At 48.6% G+C, this 27,812-nt stretch overlaps 1 protein-coding gene across 1 annotated transcript in view; it reads right to left on the reverse strand.

Annotated features, from left to right (window-relative positions):
* Positions 1 to 415: 415 nt before the first annotated feature.
* Positions 416 to 27,812, reverse strand: part of LOC143372184 (uncharacterized) — a 75,442-nt gene continuing 48,045 nt past the window's right edge. Inside the window, exon 3 of the mRNA XM_076818159.1 lies at positions 416 to 6,067. Within this exon, the coding sequence (XP_076674274.1) occupies positions 5,987 to 6,067 (81 nt within the window). The 3' untranslated portion in view covers positions 416 to 5,986. The remainder of the gene's footprint in view (positions 6,068 to 27,812) is intronic.

The following is a 27,812-nucleotide window of genomic DNA, read 5'->3' on the forward strand; positions in this document are numbered from 1 at the left end:
ACTGAGTGCACCCGGGAATGATTTATCAATTTGCTAGAACACCGCGCGGCGCAACGGGGAAACCAGAAATTTCCGTGGCATGTGTATGTACCTAATAGGTATATCTATAAATATATGCATGGCGAGGTGTATACATACGGCCACGCTCGCGGTACAGCCCCTATAGAACGCCGGCTATTTAGCTCGACGGTTTCAAAGATGCATTTCGGATGCTGGTAATTTTAATAGCTTTCACCTAGCGAAATTATACTCGTAACGTAGTAACGAATAATGAAATTCCCTTTGCGCGGCGATTTTACCGCGACAGAGAACGTCCGTTTAAATGGATCCTAGCTATTTAGTTTGCCATTCAACGTTTCACCGTGGCGGTGTTGCATGTAGGTCGGGAGGGTGAATAAACGTATCAGCTCGGATGTGTAGAAAACGAAGAACTTTTTGTTTTTTTATTATATTCGTTGTGTCGCGAGACTTCGTGATGTCGTCGTGTCTGCATTTACAAATTGTGTGCCACAAGCCATCCATTCGATACGATGCGATTCCTGTGGTCTCACTCACTCGCGTACACTCGCACTCGCACTCGCACACTCTCGGTAACATCTGTACTGTACAGTCGGTTCGAAGGGGACAACAAAATCGGATTCTTATTTCGATATTCTTTCCTTCTCCCCTTCTTTTAAACCCCGCGAAGGTTCGGGTGGTTGCTCCGAACCGCTGGCGAAAACAGCCCGCCGGGGAAGGAGGATGGAAAGGATTCTCGTCTGAAATGTATAAAATCTAGAAAAGTCCCCGATGGTGTCGCGCCTGAAGTCTCGACGCCGAACGTAGTCGACGACTGTGGCAGCGATCGCGAGCGATGCAGCGGAATCCGTGAAAGAAACGAGTCCCCCCGCCGGTTGCTTGCCAATTCGAGGAGGACCACGTGGAACTTAATCTTTACAAGGGAGCGTTGCCTCGAACGGATTTCGCTGTACCGTCGCCCTCGCTGCCACGAGACATTTTCGACCATTCTCTCCGGGCGACAGTTCGTTTCCCGTGGACACTTTCGAGATGGGTTCGTTTTCCCCTCCCACGGAGCATTCTCTCGCGACTTCTACCGGTCGTAAGTGCGATATGTACCAACGGATAGTTACACCTCATACGTCTTTATATTTATAATACTTTTTCCGCCTGAGCTTCACCGTCCTCGCGAGTAAACATCCGTTTCGTGTCCACGATCTCGTCGCCCGAATGTACAATGAATACGTGCTCCCCCTATTCTCCCCTGCCGCTCTTCCGGCGTCCTCCTATAAATTACCGAATATGTATAATTGTCTAGATAAACCTGATAGGCGAAAGGTCCGACCGAAACGGTTTCGCGACGCTCGCCGGCTTCGGTCGGCCCTCTTTAGTTATACACTTTCAGTATACTTTTCGAGGACTGTCGATAGAAATATTAAAAGTTACCTCGGCAGGCACGAGCTGACATTTCCGCGTCCTCGACCCCGGGGGCTGAGCGAAAGCGTTCAGCGGGTTCCAGCGAATTTGGATATTTTGAATGTTCGCGGAGGAGATTGATAATCCTTCGCGCGCGTTCTCCGTCCCAGAGGGATGCAAACGGTTCCGTTTGAGTCTGCCGATTAATTTTCGAAAGCCGGCGCACGCGTCGCTGCTGCGGGCGAATTTGAAAGATGCAATTCCCCGGAACGTACTAAGCCCTCATAAAAAATCGCCGATTTCAGGATACGCGTTTCCCCGGCGCGGCCCGGGCGAGAAGCATCCAGCCAGCGTCGCACCTGCTGGTGTGCATCTTGCAGGAGCCATTTAATCAGATTCTTCTGATCCTTAACCCAGCTGCGCTCGGCTGCCTAGAAAACTCTGGGGAGAAAGTACCGGAACGAGAAAAAGAACGGGGATGAAGGAGGAGACAGCTGGGTTCTCTGAGCAAAACTTATCATCCCTTAACCCGTGAATTCGTACGTTAACCCCTATTAATCGTTCTTAAAGTTAAGGATAGTTTATCGATCGTAGAGCTTAGTGACTAGTGCGTGACATAATTAATAGGATCGATTAGTTTAGAAATCTTTCTGGTGAACGGTAATCGAGGAGCGCAGTTGTACGCGCAGTCGTTTCCACGAAGCCGCTGTTCGCAGCGAACGCGGGCACGGTTCACCCCGGAGGAACGTTGCACGTAAGTTGGAAAGTGTACCGCACGCTTTTGCCGCCGAGGCGTCTCCCAGCGGATGATTAAAGGCGGTTTAATCGAAATTAACGATCGACGAGCCCCGGCAGACTAACGATTCGCCTTATCTTGCGGTTCTGGCTGACGCGAGCGATTAAGCGCGTCCTCTTCGCACGCACGCCGCGTGTTTGCGTTCGTATGATGCATGTACTCGCGCGGCTCTATCTGCTAGGCCAGAGCAATCTCGGGTCCCACTGTAATAAATATTACCGATGTATACGCGCGCCGAGCAGCGTCGCGGTCGGTGGAGCGAGTAAATCTTGGTAACTCTTTTCCCGCGGGCAGCGTGCCCGCCGCATTTCAAACGTATGTACCGTGCACGCCACGGATACGTTTAAAGGGTAACGAGGATTTTAGCTGGAAACGCTCCGGGTTCCCTTCCCTTTCGTTTTGTACGGCAGTGAATGGCTCGAAGTAGTAACAAGCACGCGGCAGAAATTTCGTATACTTGCACCGGACCCAGTACTCTTCCCTGCGGTTCTCTCGGTCCCGAATCACCGACGGATTCCCCGGAGAAACGACGCCTCCCACACTCGTCGTCGCCGCCGTCCTCGTCCCGGAGACGACTCGCCTCGGCGTAAATTGATCTTTCGTCACGGTAGCGTCGTTCCTTTCAGTGATCGCCGGCAAAGGAACTTGGCCGGAGTTTCGCGCGGCACAAAGGAATTCGAAGGACAAAAGAATCATCCCCCTCCCCTCCTTGTCCTGTCCGGTTAGCCAGGAAGTCGGATTTGCGGAGATTCGCGCGGCTCGGAGAGGAGAACCGAGGCGAGGAGGAAAAGAAACGTCGCCCGGAGGAAGCGATTGCTGGTGTTCGACCAGCGGCAAATCGGAAACCGAGTTAACGCGTCTTTAATGAATTTCGCGAAACTTTCCGATTGGCGAATGAATAGGCGGAATCGAACAGCGGGTCGAAAGAGGCCTGGCGAGAAGAAGGTAGGGGAGAAAGGGTGGCAGGGGCGAATATAGGGAGCAGGAGCCACGGGTGAAAAAGCTGCGATTAAAAGCGAAGAGAGGGAAATAAGAGCATGAGGATTAGGCGGGAGAAGAAAAGATGAGACCACGGTGGTAGATGACTAGAAACCGGATCGCCGAGGGGAGAGGCGAGGAGAGGACGGGACGAGAAGAAAAGGGCGAAGGAGTCGCGAAGGGGCGGTTTCTAGTTTGGCGCTCGCCTCGACCCGTGCCACTGCAAAAGAACGTTCATTTGTCTCTCGCCCGGCGTAGCTCGTGTTTCGCCTCGACTCGACTCGACTCGAGATGCCAGCCCATGGCCCTTCTCCCTTTCGGAAACAATACTCGAGCCTTCGAAAATCTTGCAAAGCGTAATAGCTGCCCTCCGAAACCACCACTTTCCCCGCCATTTTTATTCCCTTTTCACGTCTCCTTTGCATCCTTCTTTCTGCTCATCCTAAGCTGAAGTGGTAGTCGTCGATCAGGACAGGAGAGATGATCGTCTAGTGAGGCGCTTCTCTCTGAGCTCTTGAATGTTTCATGAGCAGCGAGGGACAGAAAACAGAGCGGTTTTCATTACTCTACCCACTTCCGTCTTGTATTTTAGTTACGTCGGCGTATAACTTATTCCCTTCTTTTATCCTCGCTTGGAAGCGATCCCGGCAAATACCGAGCCTGATCCTATGTCGCCCTTATTGTTTTCGGTGCTCCTCCGAAGGGACTACTGAATCCTCCCTGCTTCAAATCCCTGCCTCAGGTTTTTTATGCCTTTATTAAATCCAGATTTAATCTAACAGTTGCTAGGAATTTAAAATCCAATTCCGTTTCAAGCCCTCCTCATATTTATGTCAACTTGCACGAGTTGCGCGCCCTCTTTTACGCGGGTCAAATCGATCGGACCGCCGGTTATTATCGCGTTGGAAAGGGCGCCAGCTCGTAAACATGAACAACCCAAAGGTTTCGCCGTTAAATATCAGCCGCGCAGCCATATATTTCAGCCTGCAAGAGCTCTGCGCGCGTAACGCTTGATTTCGGAACGGCCTGCCGGAGCCCGAGCATTGTCAAAGGGCATACAGAATATTATGCACGCACGTTTATTACGCGGAGCACCGAAATCGGTCCGTTTGGTCGCGAACGAGACGCTCGGTTCGTGGGATTAAAAGGTGCGAGCGCTAATTCTCTCTTTTCGGTCCCACCGAGCCACTCTTCGCGTGGCAGGGAAATTCGGGGCGGCGCTTCTGAAGCGTGTACGTCGCGTGTAACGCGACCAATAAAGCGATACGGGCCGACTGCTGCGTGATTAATTATGACGAATCACCAGCGCGGCCGGCTGTTTCCGTTAAGCTTGACGTTCGTCGTCTCTCCCGATTATTTCGCTGGAAATTTTTCTCTGCCCGCAAACGCGCCGCTAATTTTTGCCGGGCAAATTAGCGCCGGCAACGTCCGGGCCACGTGATTCCGCCCCGAGGCGAATTAATCTTGAGCTTTCAGAGCGTTCTACCTTGAGCGATCTTTGTCAGAGATTCGAGAGGCTGTCCCTCGCGCACCACTCCGTTTCCACTTAACCGTCCAGTGGCAGTAGCGCTACCCTCCTCCTGTCCGTCCACGGCCCATCATTTTCGTCTCTCCGCTAGCCCCGATTCACTTCCGTTGCTTTCTCCAAGCATCGAGCGTGACAGTTTCCCGCGCTTATCCACATGCCACTTATTCTTCCAGGCTCCGTGGAAATTCCACGGCTGTACTCCGGCCCCGGAGATCGCCTCCGTTTCATCCGTCCAGCTTCCCTCCTGTCGAACCGTCCCTCTCGTTCTCCCTCTGCCTCTCTTTCTACCGCTCCTTCTACTCTCACGAACTCGCTCCTCGTTTCGGACACGGCTGCGTTCCTCTTCGACGTGAACAGTCCATTTCGCGCGGGACTCCCTCGAGGAAGTCGGAGTCGTGTGTTTTTAGGCGCTGACTGATTCACGGGAAAGGGAGGAAGGATGGAGGGAAGTAAGTCCAGTGAAGTTCCCAGGAAATTCCATTCCCGTCCGTCGAGGAACCGCGCTTTTCAGCTGGAATCGACGGGGAACGGCGTTCTCGTTCCGCGCCAGGAACGTAAACATATTTACGCGTTCTTTAACCCGATGAAAAGCACAGCCGCCTCGGGAGTTGTCGGATAGCCCGAAGTTAGAACCCTAGAAATATAATTACGCCGGGAAATAGTAACACAGACGGGCTTTGCCGAGTCCGCTCGCGCCGGTTTTGTTTCCTTCGCCTTTGCGACATTCGTCTCTCCTCTCGGGAACATTGCGGGGCAAGAAAAAATACGCTTTCGACGAGCACTGTGATTCGATTGGCCGGTGCAAGGTCCTCTCGGGGTAACCGCCGCGCGTTGCACGCCTCTTCTTCTGGGAGAACAGCCTCGAATGGCAATCGGTTTAGTCAGTTTAGTGTTCTAAAGGGTACGGGACTAGGACGCGCGAGTTTTCAACAGATGCTCCGACGGACGAAGGCCCGTGGACGATAATTACAAAGATGTACAAATATTACATATAAAGGTTCACGCCAAACGACTGCACGGACATCAGTCTTGTTGCCGCGATACATACATACATACATACTCGGTGTATTTAGCCCGGAAAAGCGAGTGTCGAGCTTAACGGCGTGGACGATGCCTCGGTATACCTTAAGCAGCACACCCGAGGACGCGCGAAAGCTCACGAGTTAGCGGAAGGATCGTTAACGCTTCGCAAGTTCCGTGACATCGTACGGTTTCCTCCGGCTTCCCGTCGGCTTCTGGGCCCGATGCGCTCGAAAGAACCTCTACGAGGACTAGCAGTCGTCTTGAGTGGAGGAGGACTGCAAAAGGGCCGCCACCCGCTCCGAAAAGTCTCCCGAAGCTGCACCGGAACACTGAAACGAAATTTAAAGGAGACGTAAACAAATGTGGAAAAGTAATTAGCAGCAGAGTGCCGCGCCGCAACGGGAAAGACTGGGTAGTAGTGGGTGTTTTCCTCTTAACGGGGCAAGTTCGGCGGAAGTTTGGCCATGTCCAGAAGACATTTCGGTTACAATAATGAATTGATATTAAGGGCGGAGGGGTGAAGGTGGGATTAAAGGGCGAGCGCGAGGTACCTGCGAGCTATTTGACAAGCAGCCTTGCGAGGGGGTGCTTGAACGCAGTGAGAAATTTCACCGTAAACATTTTATCGGCTGCGGGGGAGGAGGTGGTAGCTGATAGCAAGCTGCGGGTCTAACGCGGAGCGGAGGGAGGTGGCGACGAGCTGCCGCGGGCTGATTCACCCTTCCCTTCGAACCCCCCATTTACTCGCGAAACATATTTCATCGCGCGCCTCTCGATACGTTCGATGGAAACGCTCTCCAGAAGGAAATACCCGTCTGGCGTTTTACGAACGAATCTCTCTTTTTTACGAAAGCTGACAGGCCGGAGAAGTGGAGGGAACCGGGGAGGGGTGAGTTTGGATCGCCAGCAAATTTCAGCCACCCAAGTATTATTAATAATGGGGGTCAATGGAAAGGCACCTAGCCAGAGATCGATTACGCCGCTGGCGCTGACACTGGCTGCGTCGATTCCCTAAAACATTCCATCGGGGGCAGAAAGTTAAATGAATCTCGGAGGGATCGGAGCCGGGCTCGATTGTTACCGGGGCACTGTTTAAATGATCCATCGGCTCGGAAAAATCCTCCGCGCCGCGGCGCGGCACCGCGGAGCAACCGGCGGCGAGGAGGCCGCCAATGAAAACTTGAAAAGTTGGTGCTTTTTCATTTCCAGCAACGGCCCGACATCGCTGAAAGCACAGACGATGCTGATTTCCCAGCGGGTATCGTCCATCTATAAATCTATACCCCGGGGTTGTTTAGTCCGAGCACCGTTGTGGCTATATCTCCACGCGTACCCGGCAACTGCGCCACCGTGTATTTTTCATTCGACTCGACTGCCTTCTAACCCACCCCCCGTCTCCATCCCTTCAGCCCAGGGAAGGAAACTTTTATCTTACGAAACTTTATTTCATCCGGCCTCGATCGGCAAACCGAGAAAAACAAAGATTATTCCCCCGACTGCAGCGCGCACCTCCTCCATTCACAGCGAATTTATTCGTCTCCGAACGAGCGCGACGCTAAACGAACCTTAAACGCCCCGCAATCGGCAAATCCATCCAGAAATACATATTTCATCCTTCGATTTCTCAACTGTTACTGCAGCTTGCCTGGCACGATCGGAGGACGAGTGTCGCCACTTTCGGATCTACTGTAGGGTAAATCCGGGAGACGCGGTCTGGAGTCGGAGTTGGTCGAAACAGTTGATTCCTAGAAAATTAATTTTTTCGAACCTTAACACAGTTTTGCACATAGACAGATGTAGATCTGAATATAGCGACTCGACCAACTCTCCGGCCCGACCGCGTCTCCCGGATTTACCCTATCTAGAGACGCGGCAGCGTCTCGACGCTAAGTACTTGAAAGACACCCTGTAATTATTATTATCTTCTATTCTTTTGTGATTTATTTGATTTCATGTACTCGGCGTAATTTTTCTGCTTTTTTGAAGTTTTTTTATGGGGATAGACTATAGGCAACTGAATTAGGTTCGCTGCACTCGTGGCAATAATTTTGTCACTCACTGCATTCACTATACAGGCTTGGGTGCAGGCACACGTGCGTTTTCCAAGAAACAAACGTACCCTTTGCGCGATCGTCCGTCCAGGGGAGCTAAAAGGCTAACGAACAATCAGGATTTATGGACGGACCGAAACGCATTACGCACATGTATGTACTTACTGTACAGTTGGAGGAAAGCAACGTCTCTCGGGTAAAAAGGGAGCAGGTCTCCCGACGTAGTCCCGTCGCACGGGCACGGTATGTTCGGCGAAACGTATCAGAGTAAATGGATCGAGAGTATAAGTAACCGGGGGAATATTTCCAAGTTTTTAATTAACACTCTGGTAGCGCCGAGTTTCCGGTTCGTTGGGGAACGCGTTCTAAAATACGCGCGCGTTCGTCGGTGGAGTTAATACAGCGTGTAATTGAAATCTCGAACAATGTGGGCCCGGCCGGCTAATCGCCGATCGAAAAATGGAGAGTTGCGGTCCATTTAATCCAAGTTCGACCGCAATGCGTTTCCCATCCCGACGCACGCGGACCGTGGACCGAAATGGGGACTTTTGCGCTACGCGTTACGATTCGCGGGATAGTCGGCTCCTTTAATCCTAATAATATCCTAGCAGCTGGACTATCAACTATCGCCCGTTTATCTCGCCGAGGAACGGGGGGAGCGTTGGTGGAGAAAAATTGCGAGGAAAAGAGGAACGGAGAGATGTTTCGCGCCACCGCGTTTAATTACTCTGGTCGCGGTGAATAATACGCGCCAGCATGGATCCGAAGCGTTTCGAGGCGCTTCGAAGAGTTGAAGAAGAACGAAACGGGGGAATAGAACGCTCGAAAGAAGCGGGCTACATGGACCGTGATGGGTAAAATGCGAAACGGGGCAGAGAGAGAGAGGGGGGTGCAAAAGTTTGACCATGGCGCGGGGCTGAACTTGCAGCTTTTTAAGCTCTTCCGTTCGACTCCAAGACTTTGCTTGGCCCGTTCAGGGTTACCGCGGCGCGGGCCTCCGGCTACTTGGAACCCTGGGGATATTTGTTTAAGCGTCACCACGGTCGACGACAATTTCCCTGAGAGAGATTGCTTTCCCAGCGTTTTGCTCTTTCGCAGCTCGCACCATCCCCTAGTTCATTATCCAGAATCCTGTTGCTTTTCTCAGAACGCACGGCCCAAGTTGCTAGTTCGAAAAAGCGCTGGAATCCTCATTTCACCGGTCAATATGTGCGAATGTAATTTTTTAAATTATTCCTGCGCGTTCTCCGAGGACGCTCAGAGGTCTGTTCAGGGAACGGACGTGCCTATCCGAAACGGGATCACTGTACCCCAGCGTAATTTTTTTTGAGTTACCATTTTCGTATTTTGAAGCTTTCAACTTTTCACTAATAGTCTTTCTCTAGACATGCAAATTTTGTTAAGATAAAATTTGTATTTGAAAATGAGCGATTTCCCACGCTTATGAGGAAACCCCGATTTTTTAATATTTTTTTTTGCGATTAATCCACTTTGAAAGACGCAAAGGCGCGACATATCAATTCGATAATCGCCCCTGGGGTGGGGTACACCCCGCGCGACCACGGAGGGTTAATGCAAGGAAGAGGTTCATCCTACGCTCTGCGCTATGTCGAACATTGGGTGTGTTTGCGGATAAAATTCACGACAAACGGCTGATTCTTTTTTTCATTTACGTCGAGGCCCACTCCCGCCTTCTCCCTGCGCCCGCGCGCCCACACTTCTGGTTCGCGTAATGTTTGCGAAATTAAATTAAACAGCGAGCACCCGTTTTTTACCCGGCTCGTGGATGGAAAGCTTGTCAAATATTTATTCAGCCGCCCTCGCGAACTTGCGAATACAAAAAAATTTGCTCGTTGATAAAATCGCTCGCGGTGGATATACTACCTACCCTGCGAATCAATTTTAGCGCGTGGAGAGAGGGCAGGCGGCGGACTTGCACGCGAGGAAAGCCGCCGCGAGATAAACTAAATGGATGGTGGGAATATCGCAGAACCATGGGAATATTTGAAGGGAGAATTGCGGGGAAAAAAGCGCTCAAGTCCTTCGGGAAGTTGGCGGCAGCTCTGTTTTCGTAGCTCGCTCTCCTCCGTCTGTATTTTCGTGCACCTTCGCTTTCCCGTCTCGAGGACAATTACACTAATGCTTTCGCCATCCTCATCTTTCAGGGAGCGCGGTCGGGGGGGGGGGGAGGGTGGAGAAGTTTGGAAAGAGGAGCTGGGAGCGGTAACTCGAGGCCAAAACAAATGCAAATGTCGCGAGGCCGAGAGCGGGTAAGTGCAATAAATGCTCCCCCTACGCTGCTCGTTGTCGCTGCGAATACCCGTGACACCGCTGCCTCGCGTGGCTTTCGATCATGTAAATGAAAATCGAGCCGTCATCGATATTCTTTCCGAGAACCGTGCACCTCAGCTCGTTTCGCCGCCGCGCCTCTCCAAACAGTCCAGACGCTCGCTCGTCGCACGGCGAATTGAACATTCGCGCGTCGAATCGCCAACGACAAGTGCAAATTCCAAACGCGATCCACGCGGTATTAGGGGCTCGCCGTTCTTCCATCTCTTCCCGCGCTCGTAGGGCATTAATTGCTGTGCACGGTGAGAGCCCTGTCGCGGTGTGTAATATTTCCTCGTGTTTGCCAAACGCCTTACCACGCGGGGCGAAACGGAACGGAACGGCACGGAACCATCGCCGCATCAGAGAGAATTCTATTCGCGCTGGCTGGGTAAATTTGATCTAGCCCAGGGTCCGCGCGAGCATGTAGGTACATGGAGTAACCGTTTCGTTGGGCAATGATTACCAATAGTAAACGCGGTTACGAAGTGGGCAAACGATAGTCAAACGCTATCGGCCCTAGTTCATATCCTGTACGATTGTTACGCAAACCTCGCCGGGTTCTATTACCGAGCGACTAGGCGCTAAACAATTAATGTTTGCAAACGCGCGACGTAAATGTCCTCCGCCCGCTCCGCCGATTTTCGACGATCAATGCGCAGCGACGAGTTTCGACGCAACCAGCCTCGGTGCCGCGAATATTTCCAGGCGATTCGCGGCTCTGCTGGCTACGCGCTAAGCCGCGCTTCGCGGCGATAAAACGCGAGTATCATCCTCGGGAATGGTGAGAATTTTTCATACGCAATTTCGACGTGGTTCCCGCAGGGTGTGTCGCGAAGGGGGAGCCGCGTGGAGGGTACAGCACTTATTTTTCGCGGAGGCTGGAATCGCCCGTTCGACTAGCGCGGATCTATCGCCACTGAATTAAACAACGGCCGAGGTCCGCGATGAAATCAATGGGGCGTATGGAACATTTCAACGTTTGCTTTAACGACAATTATCGTGGATATCGCCGTTACACGTTATTTAACGACGTTACACTCCGAAAGCGGTATCAAATGGATTTTCATTCCGCGTCGGATGAATATGCGACGCGGGGCGCATCCAGGAAACCCTATCGTTTGTTTGCGTCGAATTTCCCTTTATATCGTGAAATATTGTTGGCATCGATGAGCGCTGAGTATTTTTTATTACTTCTCCCCGTGTCACCCTCTGTATTCCGGGTGGATGCGACGAGCTCCGAGTTTTAGTAGATTTTGGCGAAATCGTCAGGAGACATGAATTTCTCCGGGCAAATTATGTGGGTGCCTACTGTTAGTTAGAAGGAGAGCTGGTCCGTGTATCATTCTCAAACAGGACCTGCGGAACCCACGCATCGGAAGGCTCGATTGGAGTAGTCGCAAAGAAAAAGGGAGGGTGAGAAAAGAAGGTCGCCTCTCCGCGGTCCCACTCAGTTTCCACCCTATCGAGCTCCCTCCGACTTCTCTGGCTCACCCTCCACTTCGCACATTCAAGGATGCTCCCACGTGAACCTTTTCATCGCGACATTACGCTGACTCTCGTGTCCTGCGAACGCTTTCGACTCGGTCCCCGGGGAACGGAGCACGCGATCATTCTGCAATACAGGGAACGGGCGCGATGACGAAAGTTCTGGCCTCTCGTCGGGCAAGCAATCGCCACGCCGATGTTTCGAAGCCTTGACGGTCGAATCGACTTAGAGTCTTAAGATTCATAAGCCGAGGGAAATCTCTCACGCCGAGAAAGCATGCGTCGTGACACACGAAGAGCACGGTACATATAATTCAGTATAATTCCCTCGGGATCCCCTCCAGGTGCAGGTCTTCTCTCTGGTGGGTTCGCGCGCTTAGTAACGCGGATACTCTATAGGGTAAAGGGCCCAATTACTCACACCTAACCAATTACTGTCACCTTAAGCTATTTCACTTGAAATAAGGAATAAATGAACGTTGTAAAGTCATATGCAAAAGGAATTATGCAATTCAACCTATAATCTATACTGTACAGTATATACTATAGTTTATTTATTCGTTATTTTAAGTAAAATAGCTCAAGGTGACAGTAATTGGTTAGGTGTCAGTAATTGGAAATTGGTAAATAGCTTAAGGTGACAGTAATTGGTTAGGTGTCAGTAATTGGAAATTGGTAAATCTATTATTATCTCATCTTAGTTTATCTTTCTTATTTTATTTTATATTATATTATATTATTTTATTTTATTTTATTGATTAGGTGTCAGTAACTGGAAATTGGTAAATCTATTATTATCTCATCTTAATTTATCTTTGTTATTTTATTTTATATTATATTATTTCATTTTATTTTATGTTATTATTTTATATATATATTTTTTATTTCTTTCTCTTATTTTTATCTTTCTATGTAGTAATGGTAATAATTTTGTATCTCTGTACACTAAAGGGTTTCCCGTTAATAATAATAATAATAATAATAATACCTTACTTCTACAGTCTATAATTATACAGGATCCAAAGCGAATCTCGTTACCGCGACCACGAATAATCCGCAACAGGGGCGCGTTACCTACGGAACCCCTTCTACCTGGATCACCCAAACCTCTGAACCACGTCGTCGATTCTACTGAACTCGTTTCGGCTATAGGGGTGAAAGGTCGAACGCGGAAGAGGCTGGATAATGGTGTCACGGGGTAAAACAGCTGGAACTTCTTCCCCCCTCTGCCTGTACACCTTATCCCTGCGTCTATCATCCTCGTTCAATGGACACAGTTACTTGAAACAGAGTACATAATATGTACCCTGCGAGGTATACCTTGCGTTGCAGCCTCGTTCGCGCGTGCTGCGGAAATGCTCGATGCCAATTACACCGGAAATGAAAATACGGTATTGAAGATAGCGGTAATAGAGGTGGCGCTCGCTGGTATGCATATGTATGGAAGATGCGCATCAAGTAGCAGTTTCACGGCGCAATATCCGCGCGAATGCCGAGGGGAAGTCGCAGTCGGTGCCGTTGTGGCGCTCCAGGACAAGCAAAGAACTAGTTACCAGCCACCCGGAGGACTCATTATTCAGGCACGACCTGAGATTAGGGGGTCGTGGATGAAAAACGAACTCGTCCAGAGGAAGGACTAGCAAAGAAAGAATTATCAATTAAAATTACGCGGCCCATTGCCCCGACGAGTTTTCTCCTGGCAGCTCTGCCCGAAGCCTGCCGACTGAACGATAATAAAAGTGCTTCCGACCGTTCCGCGAGAACTGCCCCCCCGATCATCTAGAGGGAAGTTTCTCCGATGGTGGAAATACGTTTCTGCGACTACTATCGAGCATTTGACTGGAAAAACTCGACTCACTGCAGTCGAAATGTTTAAAAGAATCCCCGACGTTGAAGCGCCGCGGCGCGGCGCAACGCGACGTCGGGGCCGCAAGGAGGCAATTAAGAGTTGAATTTTACCGGCTACTTTGAAATGCGGCAACTTTCCCTATTCGATAGTTTCCCGCGTGACGTCGTATATTTTCCCGGGGGCGAACGGTAATCTCGCTCCGCAGGGTAATATTGCTGCGGGTGGTGGCGTGCCGCTTCCAGGATACCCGCGGGAAAGAAAAGTGAAGTTGTTACCATCGATCTCGAGGATTCATTATTCACCGAGTTGGCGGAGGTCAGAAGTTGAGAAGAGAAAGAAGTTCGTGGAAGAGGGAGGTCCGTGGAAAATGAGGGGAAAGAGGCCGGGGTTTAACGAAACCTTTCGCATCTCACGCCCCCCTCGATATCAGACGGTGACGTTAAATAGTCTAAAACCTTGGTCGTGACAAAATGTTCCGTGCGTTGGGAAAACCGCGTCGAAATTGATCCATTAGTTCCTGAGTTATTAGATAACAGTTATTAGGACAGATGGACACTGTTTTATATAGGGTAAATGTCCCATTTACTGTCAGTGTCCCTATTACTGCCACTTTATTTATTTCACTTTAAAAAAAACGTAACGTATAAAGAATAGACGTATAAAGAGTGTAGTATAATAATCAGAAAAACAGTCCCAATTTTGTGATAAATTCTTTTTTACACTATTCTTTATACGTTGCGTGTTTATTAAGTAAAATAAATGAAGTGGCAGTAATAGGGACGCTGGCAGTAATTGGGACATTTACCCTACATACGTGTAGAGATGTAGAGAAAGATGTATGAACACATCTTAGCCCTTTTACCTGCCGCAGGCGTAACTTAAACAAAACTTAAACCGACTCGCGTGTGCTGTCGGAAGCGTTGCGTGGTTCGGAAGTAAGCGGTGTCGTTTTAAGGTAAATTTAATCATTAACAATCCAGTTGGTTTTTCGAATCACATTCAACCGTTCGCCAACAACGTTAGGGTAGCTGTTGTATCAAAGTTTATCGGTACGCTATACTTTTCTGCGCATTCTGTTTGCGCTCTAGTACTATTTGAATGTGTCGATTGAAATTAAATACCGTGTAGCTAAAATTTATTTATTCAGTTAATCGAATGATCAAGGGACGTACGTAAATTCCGTAATTTCGTTTCGCTTTTATCACGTTTCATGAAAACGGCCTGTCGCTACATGCTCGCTGTTCTTTTTCTACTAGCTTTTCCATTCGAGTGCCCGCGAGCATTCGAGTGTTTGCGAAGTCTAGTGACGTTAAGTATGTATTTGCGTTGCTGGGACGAAGAGGGAAGCAACAGTCGCATGGTGATGCTGGATCAGCGACGGTACCATGGCGATGACAATGCCCGTATCAGTGGTGGGGCCATAGCGATGACGGGCTCGCACTTGGCTGGCGGCTGGTGATTGTAAACGAGGTAGGTATGTCGCATGTTTTTTTGGCAAACGTTCGGCGTAGGGTACACCGGGGCAAAGTGACGCGAAAAAAGTTTCAAGTCGAATTAAATTTTTCCCTTTCAATACAAATGTGTGGAAATAGAATTATAATATAATTTGAACATTACTATTGATAAATGACAAATAGCAGTACTTAAAATGAACTTAAAGTATATTAAAATTCAACTCGAAAAGAAAATGCCAAAACGACCACTTTACCTCATATATGAGTTGAATTTTAATATAATTTAAGTTTATTTTAATATATGGGGTAAAGTGAGCTGAAATAAAATACTAGTTTTAATTAAGGATATAGGTAATTATTAACCCCTTGCGCTGGGATGACGTGTGTAGCACGTCACTTTCTGATTTTTTTTTAACCGTGGCTGCCAAAAACTGTGGCAAATTTTAATTTTTTTTTAGATTAGATTCTGTTCCATCATGCCCCGTAACCACGGTTTCCCAGCTAGCTGACAGGTTAGGTTATTGCGCACATCACTCGCGCATCTTTTGTTGCAGCTCACAAAGGAACATCCTGAACCCGAAATTCGAAAAATTCTAAAACTTTGTGAATATGTAGGGAAATTCCTCCTGATTACAACCCGATTACAATTTTTGTTTGCTGCCCAAATTCACTCTAAGGGGGTGTAATTGACCCCTGAAAATCCGGTTATTTTACGATTTTGTGTTATAACTCGTGAACTGTAATATAATTTTTTACCAAATGAGATAGATCTAATTAAAAGAAGTAACTTTTGCCTTGAAACTTTTTTTCTATCTCTTACAGTTCGCGAGTTATAATACAAAATCGTAAAATAACAGGATTAGTTAGAATTTTCAAGGGTTAATTTTACCCCCTTTGAGTGAATTTGGGCAGCAAACAAAAATTGCATTGTAATGAGGAGGAAATCTCCTACATATTCACAAAGTTTCAGAATTTTTTGAATTTTCGGGTTCGGGATCTTTCCTTGTCAGTTTACCCCGGCCGCTTTGCCCTGAATGTGTACTCAGTGGAAAATTAATTATCTAATAATGTTACGAATAATGTTTTCTCAAACGCGTGTACATGTGTGTTTATAAGCTTGTTATAAACGCACAGGAAAAATTTGGAGTTAAAATAACACATTTAAGACTTATTTATCCAAGAAGCTAAATTGAGAAGAGAACCAATTGGAAGTCTATAAAACTTCATTATTAATTTTTTAAATAAATTTCCATTTTTCGTTATCTGAATGTGTATAATTATCATTGTGGTATTACACATTTATTACGTCAGCAAAATTTGTAAATATATTCTATTGTTAATCTTTAGAGAGCCACTACAGTGGCCACCTAAGAATTTGGATACTTTGCCAGCCATTTTGGTGGTGTATATGCATAAATTTTAAGCAAATAAAATTTACAATTTCAATGAAAAAACCCGACCCTCTAAAGGTTAAAGAATAAATTAAGAAAGCTCATTTTACCCCGAGGTTCACTTTGCCCCGGTCTCCCCTAAGCGTGACCATACGATCGGATTCCAGTCCGGTACCGTGTCGGCTTCGATACCCTGCTCATCCCTGAGTATCGCATATCGTATGCACTTGTATTATGCATCTCGTGCGTGCGTCTGCAAATATTTAGCATCAATGATCCATCGAGGAGTTGAGGTGTTTCGACAGGGTTGCAGGTATTCCATTCGCGTTCCATTTGAATAGATTCGTCATTCATTCACTCGTGATATCCGTTTTATCGTCGCCTTTTAATTCGATTGATTTTCTTGGATTCCTCCGGAGAAGCAGGGCATTCTCAAAGGCAATTAACTGGTATGCCTAATGAGGGTGGGGGAAGTGTAACGTATGTCGGTATCCGCAACATGGTTAAGGCGTAACTGATACCAATTAAATCCTGAATGAGCACGAGGCCGTCGCAGTGTGTACCTTATGTGCCTGGGAGGATCGGCCAGGGTGTATCCTGCGCTTGTTACACGAGACGGACGAGCCTCGAGCATATTCACGACAAGTACATACAACAAGAACAACACGTCGACATCGGCAGAGGCTTCGGCAACGTCGAGGCAAAAGCCCGAACTGGGCTGCCTCGAGATCCGATACTCGTCTAAAGTAGGAGAACGCGGTTCTGTTTAACCCGACGCCCGACGCGACGGTCGTGATTTCGGCACGTCTGCAACTATTTCCAGAGAATTCGTCTCGTCAGTCTTCGGAGACGAATGCTCCCTGAAACGTCTTCCGTTTGGTTTCGCTCTGTAGAGCTTCCGCTGGTAAACTTATCCTACGTGCACACGTAGTATCGAGTCTCGAATAGAGCTTTCTGTTCACCATTGAAATCCACTGTTAGGGAAGCTCGCGCGGGGCAAGTTAACCCAAGTTCGCCCAGTCGGCGCCGAAAGGTTAATCTGAAAAGCGTTGCTCGGGTTGTCCCGAACGGTTGGACGGAGGAGCGGTGATCGGTCGCGTTACATAATTCACCGAAGCCACGACCGAGTTCTTAAATATTCAGAGGAAGCTATGAAGAAGCCAAGCGAGGCTCTATCGGGTCGCAATCGGGAAACGAAACTCTATCCTGAGTGGCGGGGCACGGGGACTAATACACCGGGGAATCCACTCCATTTCCACCTCCAATTATTTATGGAAAGCAGAAGGGAGGATTTAAGTGTCCCCGGCGTGCCATGCCCATTATCATTTAAACTAGAGTCTGAAAGGATCTCGGTTATCCCCGCTCAAATGGCCTCGATCCTCGCGAGCGAGTGTTAGAGGGCGGCGGCGAGGACAAAGACGAAGACGGGGAGGAATGGTTGCACTCAATTTTAGAATCGAGGGAAACGAATAGAAACGGATAGGAATCTTAGGGAAGATAACGTTTCCTCTCTGTAACAGACAACGCGGCAGAATTCAAGCTGCTCCGCAGCGAATTATCGATGAGTCCCTCTTACCGGGTTATGAGGAACAAATGACTGGATAGAGCTAATCAGTCACGCGGGGTCGTAGACTACAGGTAGACAGTGTGTGGGTGAAGCGGAGACATCTCATCGTCAGCATCAGTGTCTGATCTCTCCCGACGAAGCTAGGCTGCGGCGTTGGCGTAAGGTCGCGTCGGTATCCATTATCCAAATATCATTGGACGCGGCTTACACGCGGAAGCTTCTGATCGTGTTAATAAATTACCGACTATCGATTTCCTACGGCAAAACAGATGGGCACTGAGCAGAGTGTTGCGCTCAAGTGGCCTTCTCACCTGTGAAACCCGTCCACGCGCGATACGTACCACGCGCAGGCAGTCGGGTCGCAAAAGAATCGCAACTAGAACTCCCGCCTCTTGGAATAATATCCCGAGCTATTATATCGGCGGCTGCCGCCAGCAGCGGAAAGGTGTCCGAGGACAGAAGCATCTGCAATCTAATCACGGCTTAGCTGAGACGAAAGCCGGGGACCCAGTGGCGCGAGAGCTTGGGAAATAGAGAAAGGAATGAAAGGAGTGAAAGGAGTGAAAGGAGCGAGTGGAATCGGAGGATCCCAGAAAGAGGGCTGTAGGAGAGCGTGGAAAGGGAGAGTATAGACGAAGAAGAAGCCTTTCGAATCAATATGCACGGCGAATCAGCACGATGGACTTCCCTCCGGTCTATTCGACAAAGTCACAGGGGCTGCGAGACGATCGTGAAAGCGACGACGCGACACGCGGCGCGCTCCTGGCTGATGGGCTTTTCAAGGGAGCGCCTCTGTCTGCGTCTGTGTCGACGGGGATGTCGAGCGCACTCGACGGCCGACGGTCGACAGTCGACCACCTGGCCTGAATTCGATTCCTCGATCAAGACGCGAATCAACGCGTACGGAATGCACAAGCGAGACGCTGGTCCGCGCCAACTTAAACTCCCCGACTCCGAACGATGCCGTGATTGTGTTGGATGGACCGCGACGGAGCCCCCGAATTTTCCAGTCGCCCTTCACTCCCGCTTTTCCTTTTTCTCTCTCCCTCTCTCTCTCTCCCCTCTAACCCCACCGATGGCTGACTTTTAAGGTCGTTGAGATTTCCGCCGGTAGAAATTCGCCCTCCGCAAGGAGAATCCGATATCCCGGTCCCTCCGTTTGCCTGGAATTTTCACTGACACCGATTCACCGATTCACCCCCGCCGAGCCGCAGCTCCCTTACTTTTGCCGTATCGTTTTACCCGATCTGTCGAGAGAACGGCTGGTTCGTTACAGATCATTCGGGCTAATTAGACGGGGGATGAGCCGGCAATACGCGACGGTTTATGATGTTCCCCGAAATTGCGCCCGTCGAGGCTGCTTTTCCGCCAATTTCCCAAATCGACCTGCCGGCGCCCGGGGGATTCCTCGTAATCTACGAGCGAAATGATTTTCGGCCAGGGTAAATACATATTTTGGCGCGTATCGATGGACGGCACCCCGTCCGTTCGTCGGCAATTATTTAACAAGCAAATTATCGGGCCAACAGCTTCCTCGTGGCATCTCTCCGACGAAGCTTCGAATTACCGAACGAATTATCCAGTCGCTGCGTTCAGGAATAAGCAATCGGCTATGCTTGCCGCTGCCACGAGAAGGATACTCCGCGGCGAATGCCCCATCGCGTTTGCGTAGCCACGCGTGAGGAGGCTAACCGACTTAGAAAACGAACGGGCCGGGCCCATCTGTTGGAGGTCCAATTCCATTTTGTTTGCACGTCCGGCGATATGCCTGGATCGTTATTAAACGAGAAATTATTAACTCCGCGATCGGAGACGGGAGCGTGGGTGACAGGGCGGCAAGTAACGCGCGACCAATTTAATTACTACTGGAAAAAAAGTCTGCTCGGGATGCATTGTTCCTCGGGTAAAAAGCACCATCTGCGGTCTGTAATTGGAATGCGAACGAACCAATTTCGGAATCCATTGATTCTTGCGGGAAAAAGATTGCCGGCCCAATTAGCGCTCCGAGGACAATTCGCCAACGGATATCTTTATCGGGTCGCAGATATTCTTGGTCGGTTCGGAGAAATGTATGCCCGATTAACATGTCCTCGGTAAATTTTCACACTGCCCGCTCTACTCGTTCCCAAGACATGCTCTCCATCCCTTGTCATCGTACTAACTACCTTCGTGCTTCCCTCTCCTATGTCGCCCCCCATTTTTATAATTCGCTTCCCCTCGTAATCCGCGCTCTTCCGACCCCCTCCTCTTTCAAATGTCCTTGTAAATCTTTCCTACTGCTTCATCCGTTATAATTTTTCTACAATTCAAATCATATTTTGCGATCTGGTCGGTTCGTCTTCTCGTCGCTTCTCTTCTTTTCTTCTCTTTACTTTTCTCGTATTAATTTTAAGCCTAGATTAAGTTCTCGTTTAAGGTTGGGTTGAAAAACAGTCCTGACTGAACCCCGCCTTTGCATTTGTCGTGCTTCTCTCTGTTTTCTACTTGCTGTGTCTTGTTTGTTTGCAATAAAGACGTTTAAAAATAATAATAAATCGTGCCTGCGCTCGGAACGTTCTTCAAAGTTCGCCAGTGTTTACAGTGACTCGCATTAATATTAGGACACTTTTTAAAATCGCATAACTTTTTTAGAATTGGTCCAAACAATTTGCGTTTTTTTTAGAAGCTAGAAGGATTAGTTTGCTAACTGACGCGTTTCGTCGTTTTGGAAAAAAATGTGTTTGGTTGGAATAGCGAAGAGAATAGTAAAGGTCGATTTTTAAACTTTTTTTTTGTGAGCTTGTAATGAAAATTAAAAAAAAACCGTTTGTAGATTGCAGTAAGTTTTTTTTACAAGCTCGCAAAAAAAAGTTTAAAAATCGACCTTTACTATTCCTTTCGCTATTCCAACCAAACACATTTTTTTTCAAAACGACGAAACGCGCCAGTTAGCAAACTAATCCCTCTAGCTTCTAAAAAAAAAACTCAACTTGTTTGGACCAATTCTAAAAAAGTTATGCGATTTTAAAAAGTGTCCGAATATTAATGCGAGCCACTGTATGCCTCGTTCGATAGTAGGGGTGCGTAATTTTGCCCAGCAAGCGCGTTCGCTGTAAAGTTGACTAAATAAATGTATAGCAATTAGCAACCCGCGAGGATGTTATTTTTCCGCGAATCAGTATCGACGGAGGGTGGTTGACGTAGTTTGGCAGGCAGCGACCAGTGGTCAGTTTACGAGTGTTTACGATGCAAAGATAAGCCTTGTTATTCCAATCGGTCGAAAATCCGCTGATACCAACGGCCAATGGTCCGGCTAATTGAATTAATTCCAGTAACAAGAAGGCTGCTAACGATTATTACGAAGCCCCCTGCCTCCTGCGCAGTGCACCGCCATGGCGTTTTATCTAGCCGTTGAGCTTGATTGGTTTCTCGACGCGAATGCACGTGCAACGCGCGATATGTATAGGATCCGATAGGTACAGTTGACGAAACTATTTCAGCGAAATACCTGACGAGGATTTCGACGAATCGAGATGAATTGAGGAACACTCGATCGTCGGGTGCTAAAGAAGAGGAGATGAGTGTTAATAATCGAGTGGTTTCTTTCACGGCCCCTTTCACCCCGACCGCGATAATATTTCGTTTTATCGTAGGGACCGTGGGAACTCCATAGTCGCGCTTAATATCGCGGTTGTAGAATTAATTTCGCCAGCGGGTGCCGTAGCGGGGAGGGGGCGGTAACGATAATGGGAATCCTCTTCTCCGTTTCGTTTGGTCGTCGCTAAACCGCGACATAAAGGTTCGAATTAAGGAAATGGACTTCCGGCAGGCTGCTCAGAAGCGAGCATCGCGCAAAGCGAACTCTTTGAATTCGAAAAAACCCAACCGGAGGAGCGTCGAACGTGCTTCGCCGAGGCAACGCAATCCCGACAGTTTCCCTCGTTCCGGCTTCCACGCCAGGGAATTCCTTGTTAATGTTACGTTTGCGCCTCCGCGATCGTCTTAATACGAGGAAAAAATCAGTGGCAACGAGGGGAAACTTTCAGCCCCCGAGCATCTATTTCGATAAGTGGCATCGCGAATCTTTCAACCGTGCGTCCACGCTAATTGCGCACAGGCACGCACAGCGAGCAGGTGAATGGAATATTATTCGGAGCGGATGATTCAATCCCCGGTTGAAGCGGCAGCCTACTGTCGGCTTTTTTTTTCTCCTAATTACGACCTTTCAGGTTCCCCCGCTTTCGTCTAATTTTCGCCTCGTTTTCGCCTCATCTTCTCCTCCTTTTCACAAGTTCATTAAACTGCCGTAAACGTCGAATTCTCCGCGGACCTCGGTGACACTTAATTCGATATAATTGCTTTGCCGGGAGCCGCGTTGCTTTGTGCCGCCCGTCGGAATTACAGGGAGGACGCGCGAGACTTGAAAACTTCTTACGCGTTTACGGGAAACCGGCGATTCCCTCGCGCGCAAACGACAGCAATGAATCGCAGATGCAAAGGGTACGGGACCCACTCGAAACCAAAGCGTGCCACTCTCCTGATTCTCGAGTAGTACGAGCCGTAAATACTCTGGCGCCCAGAGAGAAGGGGAGCGTACGACGTGGAAATATGCTCTTACCGAGGTTGCCGTCGGTGATAGTTTCAAAGCCACGATTCGGCCGTGGTTAACGAAGCATTAACGCTCAACGTCCGCGGCAATTTCCGTGCGAGGCTTCCATTGTCCAGAATTCAGCTGATCCTCGGTTTCTTCTCCGCGCGGATCGGCACGGCGGTGGTAGGTGGTAGCTCGCGGACATTGAAATTAAGAGAATAGAGTCGGTCCGCGCGTGCTTCCACAAAGCCATCGAAACGGGAGAATTTAATCGGTGCTCCGGGGATCGTCTTAATCCGTACTAGCTGCTTACGCGACTCTTGGACATCTTGGGATTATCCTCTCGCTTAACGATAGGCTTTTCCTCTCTGCTCCACGGAGACTGCTACAGTCCCGAACAAAAGGATACCTCCTAGGTACGCCCTATCGATTTCCAAACTCGCCAGGAATAAGGTGAATGTCCCAATTTCTGCTCGCCTCCCCATTTCTGCTCATCTCGTATTTTTCTTGTTATTATAAGCGTCACGTTTGCACTGTAGTTGCAACAAAATAATTCTAAATTATTTGAACATTTACGCGAGTGTTGCACTAGCTTGGGGGCTAATCGAAGTGCAGGATATGCATCGAAAAACTTTTAAAACGAGAGACTCATGATTTTTCGACCGTGTTTTAGCTGGTTGTGGTAAGGAACAGGGTACTATTGGTATTCGATAATTGGGCAGAAAATAGTTTTTGCAGTTGAAGTTCTTATTTAATAATAAAATCAGATACCGCATTGTGCTCTGGATGTAGATTTTTTACTATTCTTGATTATTTTAAGTAGAAAACAGGTGATTAGGTTTAGGGTGAAGTGAATCACCGTCGCGTCCGCATTTATACTCACCAAAACTTTAGCAACATACCCTCACAATTCAATATATGCTGTAACCTCTATTTCTATTCGAAGGCATTTTATTTTTTGTTTATCATTATTTTATGCTTCACGCTTGTGTTATAAAACATCTCCATAAAAGATCTGACTTATTTTAACCTGAAAAGGCAACATATTATGTGAGCAGAGATTGGTAAAAATGGTGAGTAGAAATACGTACATCGCTATTTTTCGTGAGCAGAAATACGGACATTTAGAGTATTATATTTAATTACAAATTACTAGTAGTTGAACATCTTGAAATATCTTTCTTAAATAGTTTTCGACTGGTTGATTTATTAATAAAGAATTAATCAATTACTCTGCAAATTTTGATCACAAACAAATTTTTTACACCTTCTTTCCGACGAGTAACCTCTTAAGGGGCCATGCTCAGTCAGGAGGCCGAGAAGAGGGTGGTCTTTGGAAATTTTTTACTCCAAAGCTATAAGAGATTTCTCAAAAAATCTTTTTTCCTTTTAAGGATCGCATCTAGTACTGTGCATCGTAATTTTTTTATTTAAAAATATTTGCCAATAACTAAGTTATTGTCCATCATTGAAGGGTTCTCTAAAAAAAAGGCTTCTGCGGTGACCACTGCTGCTCGAAAGTCGAGCATCTAAAATAAAAAATTCAAAAGAATTTACTTATTATATTATATTATCTAGTATTACATTCACCTTAGGCACCTATACTTTAGAGCTCGTCAAGCGCTATCGCGCCCACTCGAGATGGACAACAGCTTTACTTCCAGCCGCGTGTTCTTAGAGAACGCGCTTTAGCGCTAATAGGTACCCTTCGTTCCGATTCCTTGCGGAAGGGACGATAATTTCCCTTCCCCCAGCGGCATCACTGGCCAACTCATCGAGCTGCATTAAAATCGAATAAGGTCACCGTGGAACGCTCCACGGTGTCGACGCGGTGGGACGACTTTCCGGCAACTCGACATTTCCTTCCTGCGGGGTAATAGTTTCAGTTTCCGTTTACCCGCGGAGAAAGCGGGCAAAGGAAAAATGGAGGCTGGGAAGGAGAGGCGGTGGGCAGAACGGAAGGGCTGGGGGACAATGGGAGACGATCAAAAGTGTCCCAGGGACGCTAAACGAAAATTACGAGGCCACCCGTGGCTCCTTACTATCCGGAACCTTCTTCCTGCTTACTTCCCCTTATGGCGCGTAAAAATGGAGCCACGCTTCAAGGACAACGGGAAAGCGTACTCGGGGGATCAGCTCTGATAAAGGATCAGGGATGAACGGAACGCGGCGCCACGGAGGAAGGTCAACCGGCTACGACAATAAAAAAAAAAACAATTTAAAACGCGCGCCTCTGATAAACATTGAATGAATTAAGTCATCCGCTTTCTCCGATTTCTCACTTTCACGTTTCACCCTTTTGCTGCTACTCTGTGCGCGCTTCATTAGATAAGATTCTACTCGGTTGTTGCTTCCGTGACCAAAGAAAGCACGATAGACACCCTCGTATTTTCTTTTAAACTGTCAAAGGATCTACGGAATTACGTATGGCTGACGGTAAAAGTTGGGTCGTTGGCGAAGATTGCCGGAATTTCTTCGGCTCGAGCCTCTCGGACATAAGGGGACTGTGGCAAAAGGACGAGAAAAAAATAGGGGTTGATCGCGATACTGGGTTAAACGCTGGCCACCAGAATTATCCGGGCGTTATTTATGGAGACGCTCTTCCGTCGCTCTGGTGACCCGTAAAGCTTCGCCGGAACACACTCCCGAGAATTTATTCCTTGGAAAATTAGTGGGCGGAAAACTTTGGACTGGAGAATCGAGATGTTAAGCTGGATGCTCGAACAGTATCCGTTCCACTTGTCTTTGACAGCGACTCCCTTCTTCTACGGTCTAAGTTCCCGCCGGTATGTCAGGGGAATGTCCGGTATGTCCGATAGGCGAGCGACGTATCCCCGACATTAATTGAAAATCAGTGATGCTCACGACAGGAAATTGCAATTTATCGGCTATCTTCGGCAAAGTGACATCCGATCGTTATCCTCTCTCTCCGCCCATTGCGTCCAATTACACGTACGTGTGTACTGATTTAGCTTCGCACAATTTGGAAAACAATACCGGAACTCTGTGCTTGAAGATTACGAAGTTTTCACTTGCCAGTAATTGCTTCAGCTTTCTCGCGGAAGCGTGTATCGACTTAGATCCTACACCGGTTCATCTGTTATCGAAAGAGCCTTCAGCTGAGCATCTGAAAGATCTTATCCGTAGAAGCGTCAAGGATGCTGTTCGTCAGAACTTTTAGCCAAGGTAGGAACGTCGGAAGAAGTTTGCTCGACGTCGGCCTACGGCGCGTCAGACGGGAAGCGAAAGTGACTGCTGATAATAAATTCCCAGAGACAGCCTTATCCCGAATGGTCGATGGTCGAAGGTCGAGCCAAGTGCCTGATAGCGCGGATAGATAGATAACGTAATCCCAGGGTTATAATTTGGCTGCATTATCCGAGGAACACACTCGGCATAAGTAACCAGTCTGAAAGCGCGGAAAGGAAGAGAAGAGGGAACAAGAAAAAAAGAAGAAGGAAGAAAGTGGAAGACCTCCATTTCCGACGGAGCCTCTTTATCCCTTCGCCTGGCATCCGGATCAAGGATTACAGGGATTTCTCCTGCCACCTCCGCCAGCACACATACTTATAGCGTTTTCTCGCTGGAAATCGATGCTTCCTCTTCAGGCTGCTTCGTATTCTTTTAATTAATCCTTGGAAATTATAGGGTGACAGCGTCGCGGGGCTGAAATGATTGCGCGATTTTTTACGAGCAGCTTAGTTCCCCGAGAGCCGAGCTACACCCCTATTCTCGCGGGGAACTTGTTTAATAAAAAAGTTTCCCGAAGCGCACCGCGAACCCGTCGCGACGGTGTCGCGCGGTTCTCCTCGATAAAAACCCACGGAGATCTCTGGTAATCCTTAATTATGTAAATTCCGATTTTGATAGCGTCACAGGACGCGAATGGATTAACAAACTGAGGAGCAGTTATTTTTCCAGGGAGATAGCCGGCGACTTGATTAATCTCGTTCTTGTTACGTCTTCCGTGACTAATCTCCCTTTGCAGGGAATCAAGGCGCTCCCACCTCGCCGGCTTCCTAAGCGCCTACGCCTGCGCCCCCCGAAATATTTGAATTTACCTTGTGCTCGTGGCACTCCTCGATACGAACGACGGGAGCCTCTTTGCCGTGATTATTTGCCGCGTGGCAGGAGCTGGTAGACGAAGAAATTTCAGGATGCGCATCGGGGGCATTGAATGCCGCTTGTTCTCGCCACCCGCGGCCCCTTCTTTTCCTTCGGCTCTCGTCCTCTTTCTCCAAGGGCGTCTCGTCACCGAGGACAATGCGATACCTCGCTTTTCAAAGCAGCGCCATGCCTGTACAATCGTTGTCCGGGATACAATGCCCACTCGGTCGCGTCGCGTTGCTTCGCCAACACCGACACACGCCAGTCAAGCCACGCCGCGGCATCGTTCGGATATCGATCCATCGATCGGTAGAGACGCGCTGACAAAACTTTCGGGCAACATTCTAGGCGTCTTGGTGTTCTTCTGCCTCGCTGGACAGCAGGGCCAACGTTTAGCGTTCTGGATGTAGACGGAGACGCAACAGCGACTTGTCGACTCCTCGTCTTCGCGGCACGCTTTGACGAAGGCTGCTTCTGTCTACGAGAGCGATACCGCCGGGACGAAATGAATTTTGGCAAGTAATTTGTAGCGAATTGGAAGGTGCAGCGTGGGGAGCTTTCAGCGCGCCCGGAGGAGCCGCGCGGAACGGATGAATGGAAAGCAATTACGCGGGTACTTTTCTCGACCACTTACGGTTCTTAGGTCCGTGCTCAGAGGAGTCCTTTGAGAACCCCAAGCACGAATACTTGGACCTTTATTCTGCGTATTTGCCCGTGAATGCGCGCTTTCCATCTACACGCGTGGCACGCGCCTCTCCCCCATGCTTTCCACTGCCTCTCGGGACTTTCTTCTGGATTTCTCTGCAACGCCTAAAGGGAGTAGCTCCGCTTCGAGATCCTGGCCGCGCTTGTTAAGGTTTAAGGACGAATCGTTGGGCCAAGAAAGCAGACTTCTAGAAAGCTATTTAATTCCTGTATGAAAGTAAGGATTCAAGTGGGTACAATGAGCGTACAATCCGGTTGCCTCTCCTGGCAAGGCCAGTTAACCCGACGCGCTGCTTGCGATTCTCTGCGTCCTCGGCAAATCCTTTGGCCGAACTCGAGTCGCCAGGAACGTCCGTGCCTCGCTTTTTAACCCTCCTCCTCCGAGTGTTGCTGCGTCGTCTACGTGCCAAGGGTATGTGTTGTTTTACGACGCCCTTCGTGCACCCAACTTCAGCGAGCGTTGTCACCTTTACACCGATCCCTGCGGTTCTGCAGCACGGTTAACGAAACTGCGCCGCCCCGTGACCCAACGTTTACGCTCCTCGTGTTTCGTATCTGGTGTTT

The sequence above is a fragment of the Andrena cerasifolii genome, chromosome 8 (assembly GCF_050908995.1).
Source record: "Andrena cerasifolii isolate SP2316 chromosome 8, iyAndCera1_principal, whole genome shotgun sequence".
Taxonomy (NCBI): domain Eukaryota; kingdom Metazoa; phylum Arthropoda; class Insecta; order Hymenoptera; family Andrenidae; genus Andrena; species Andrena cerasifolii.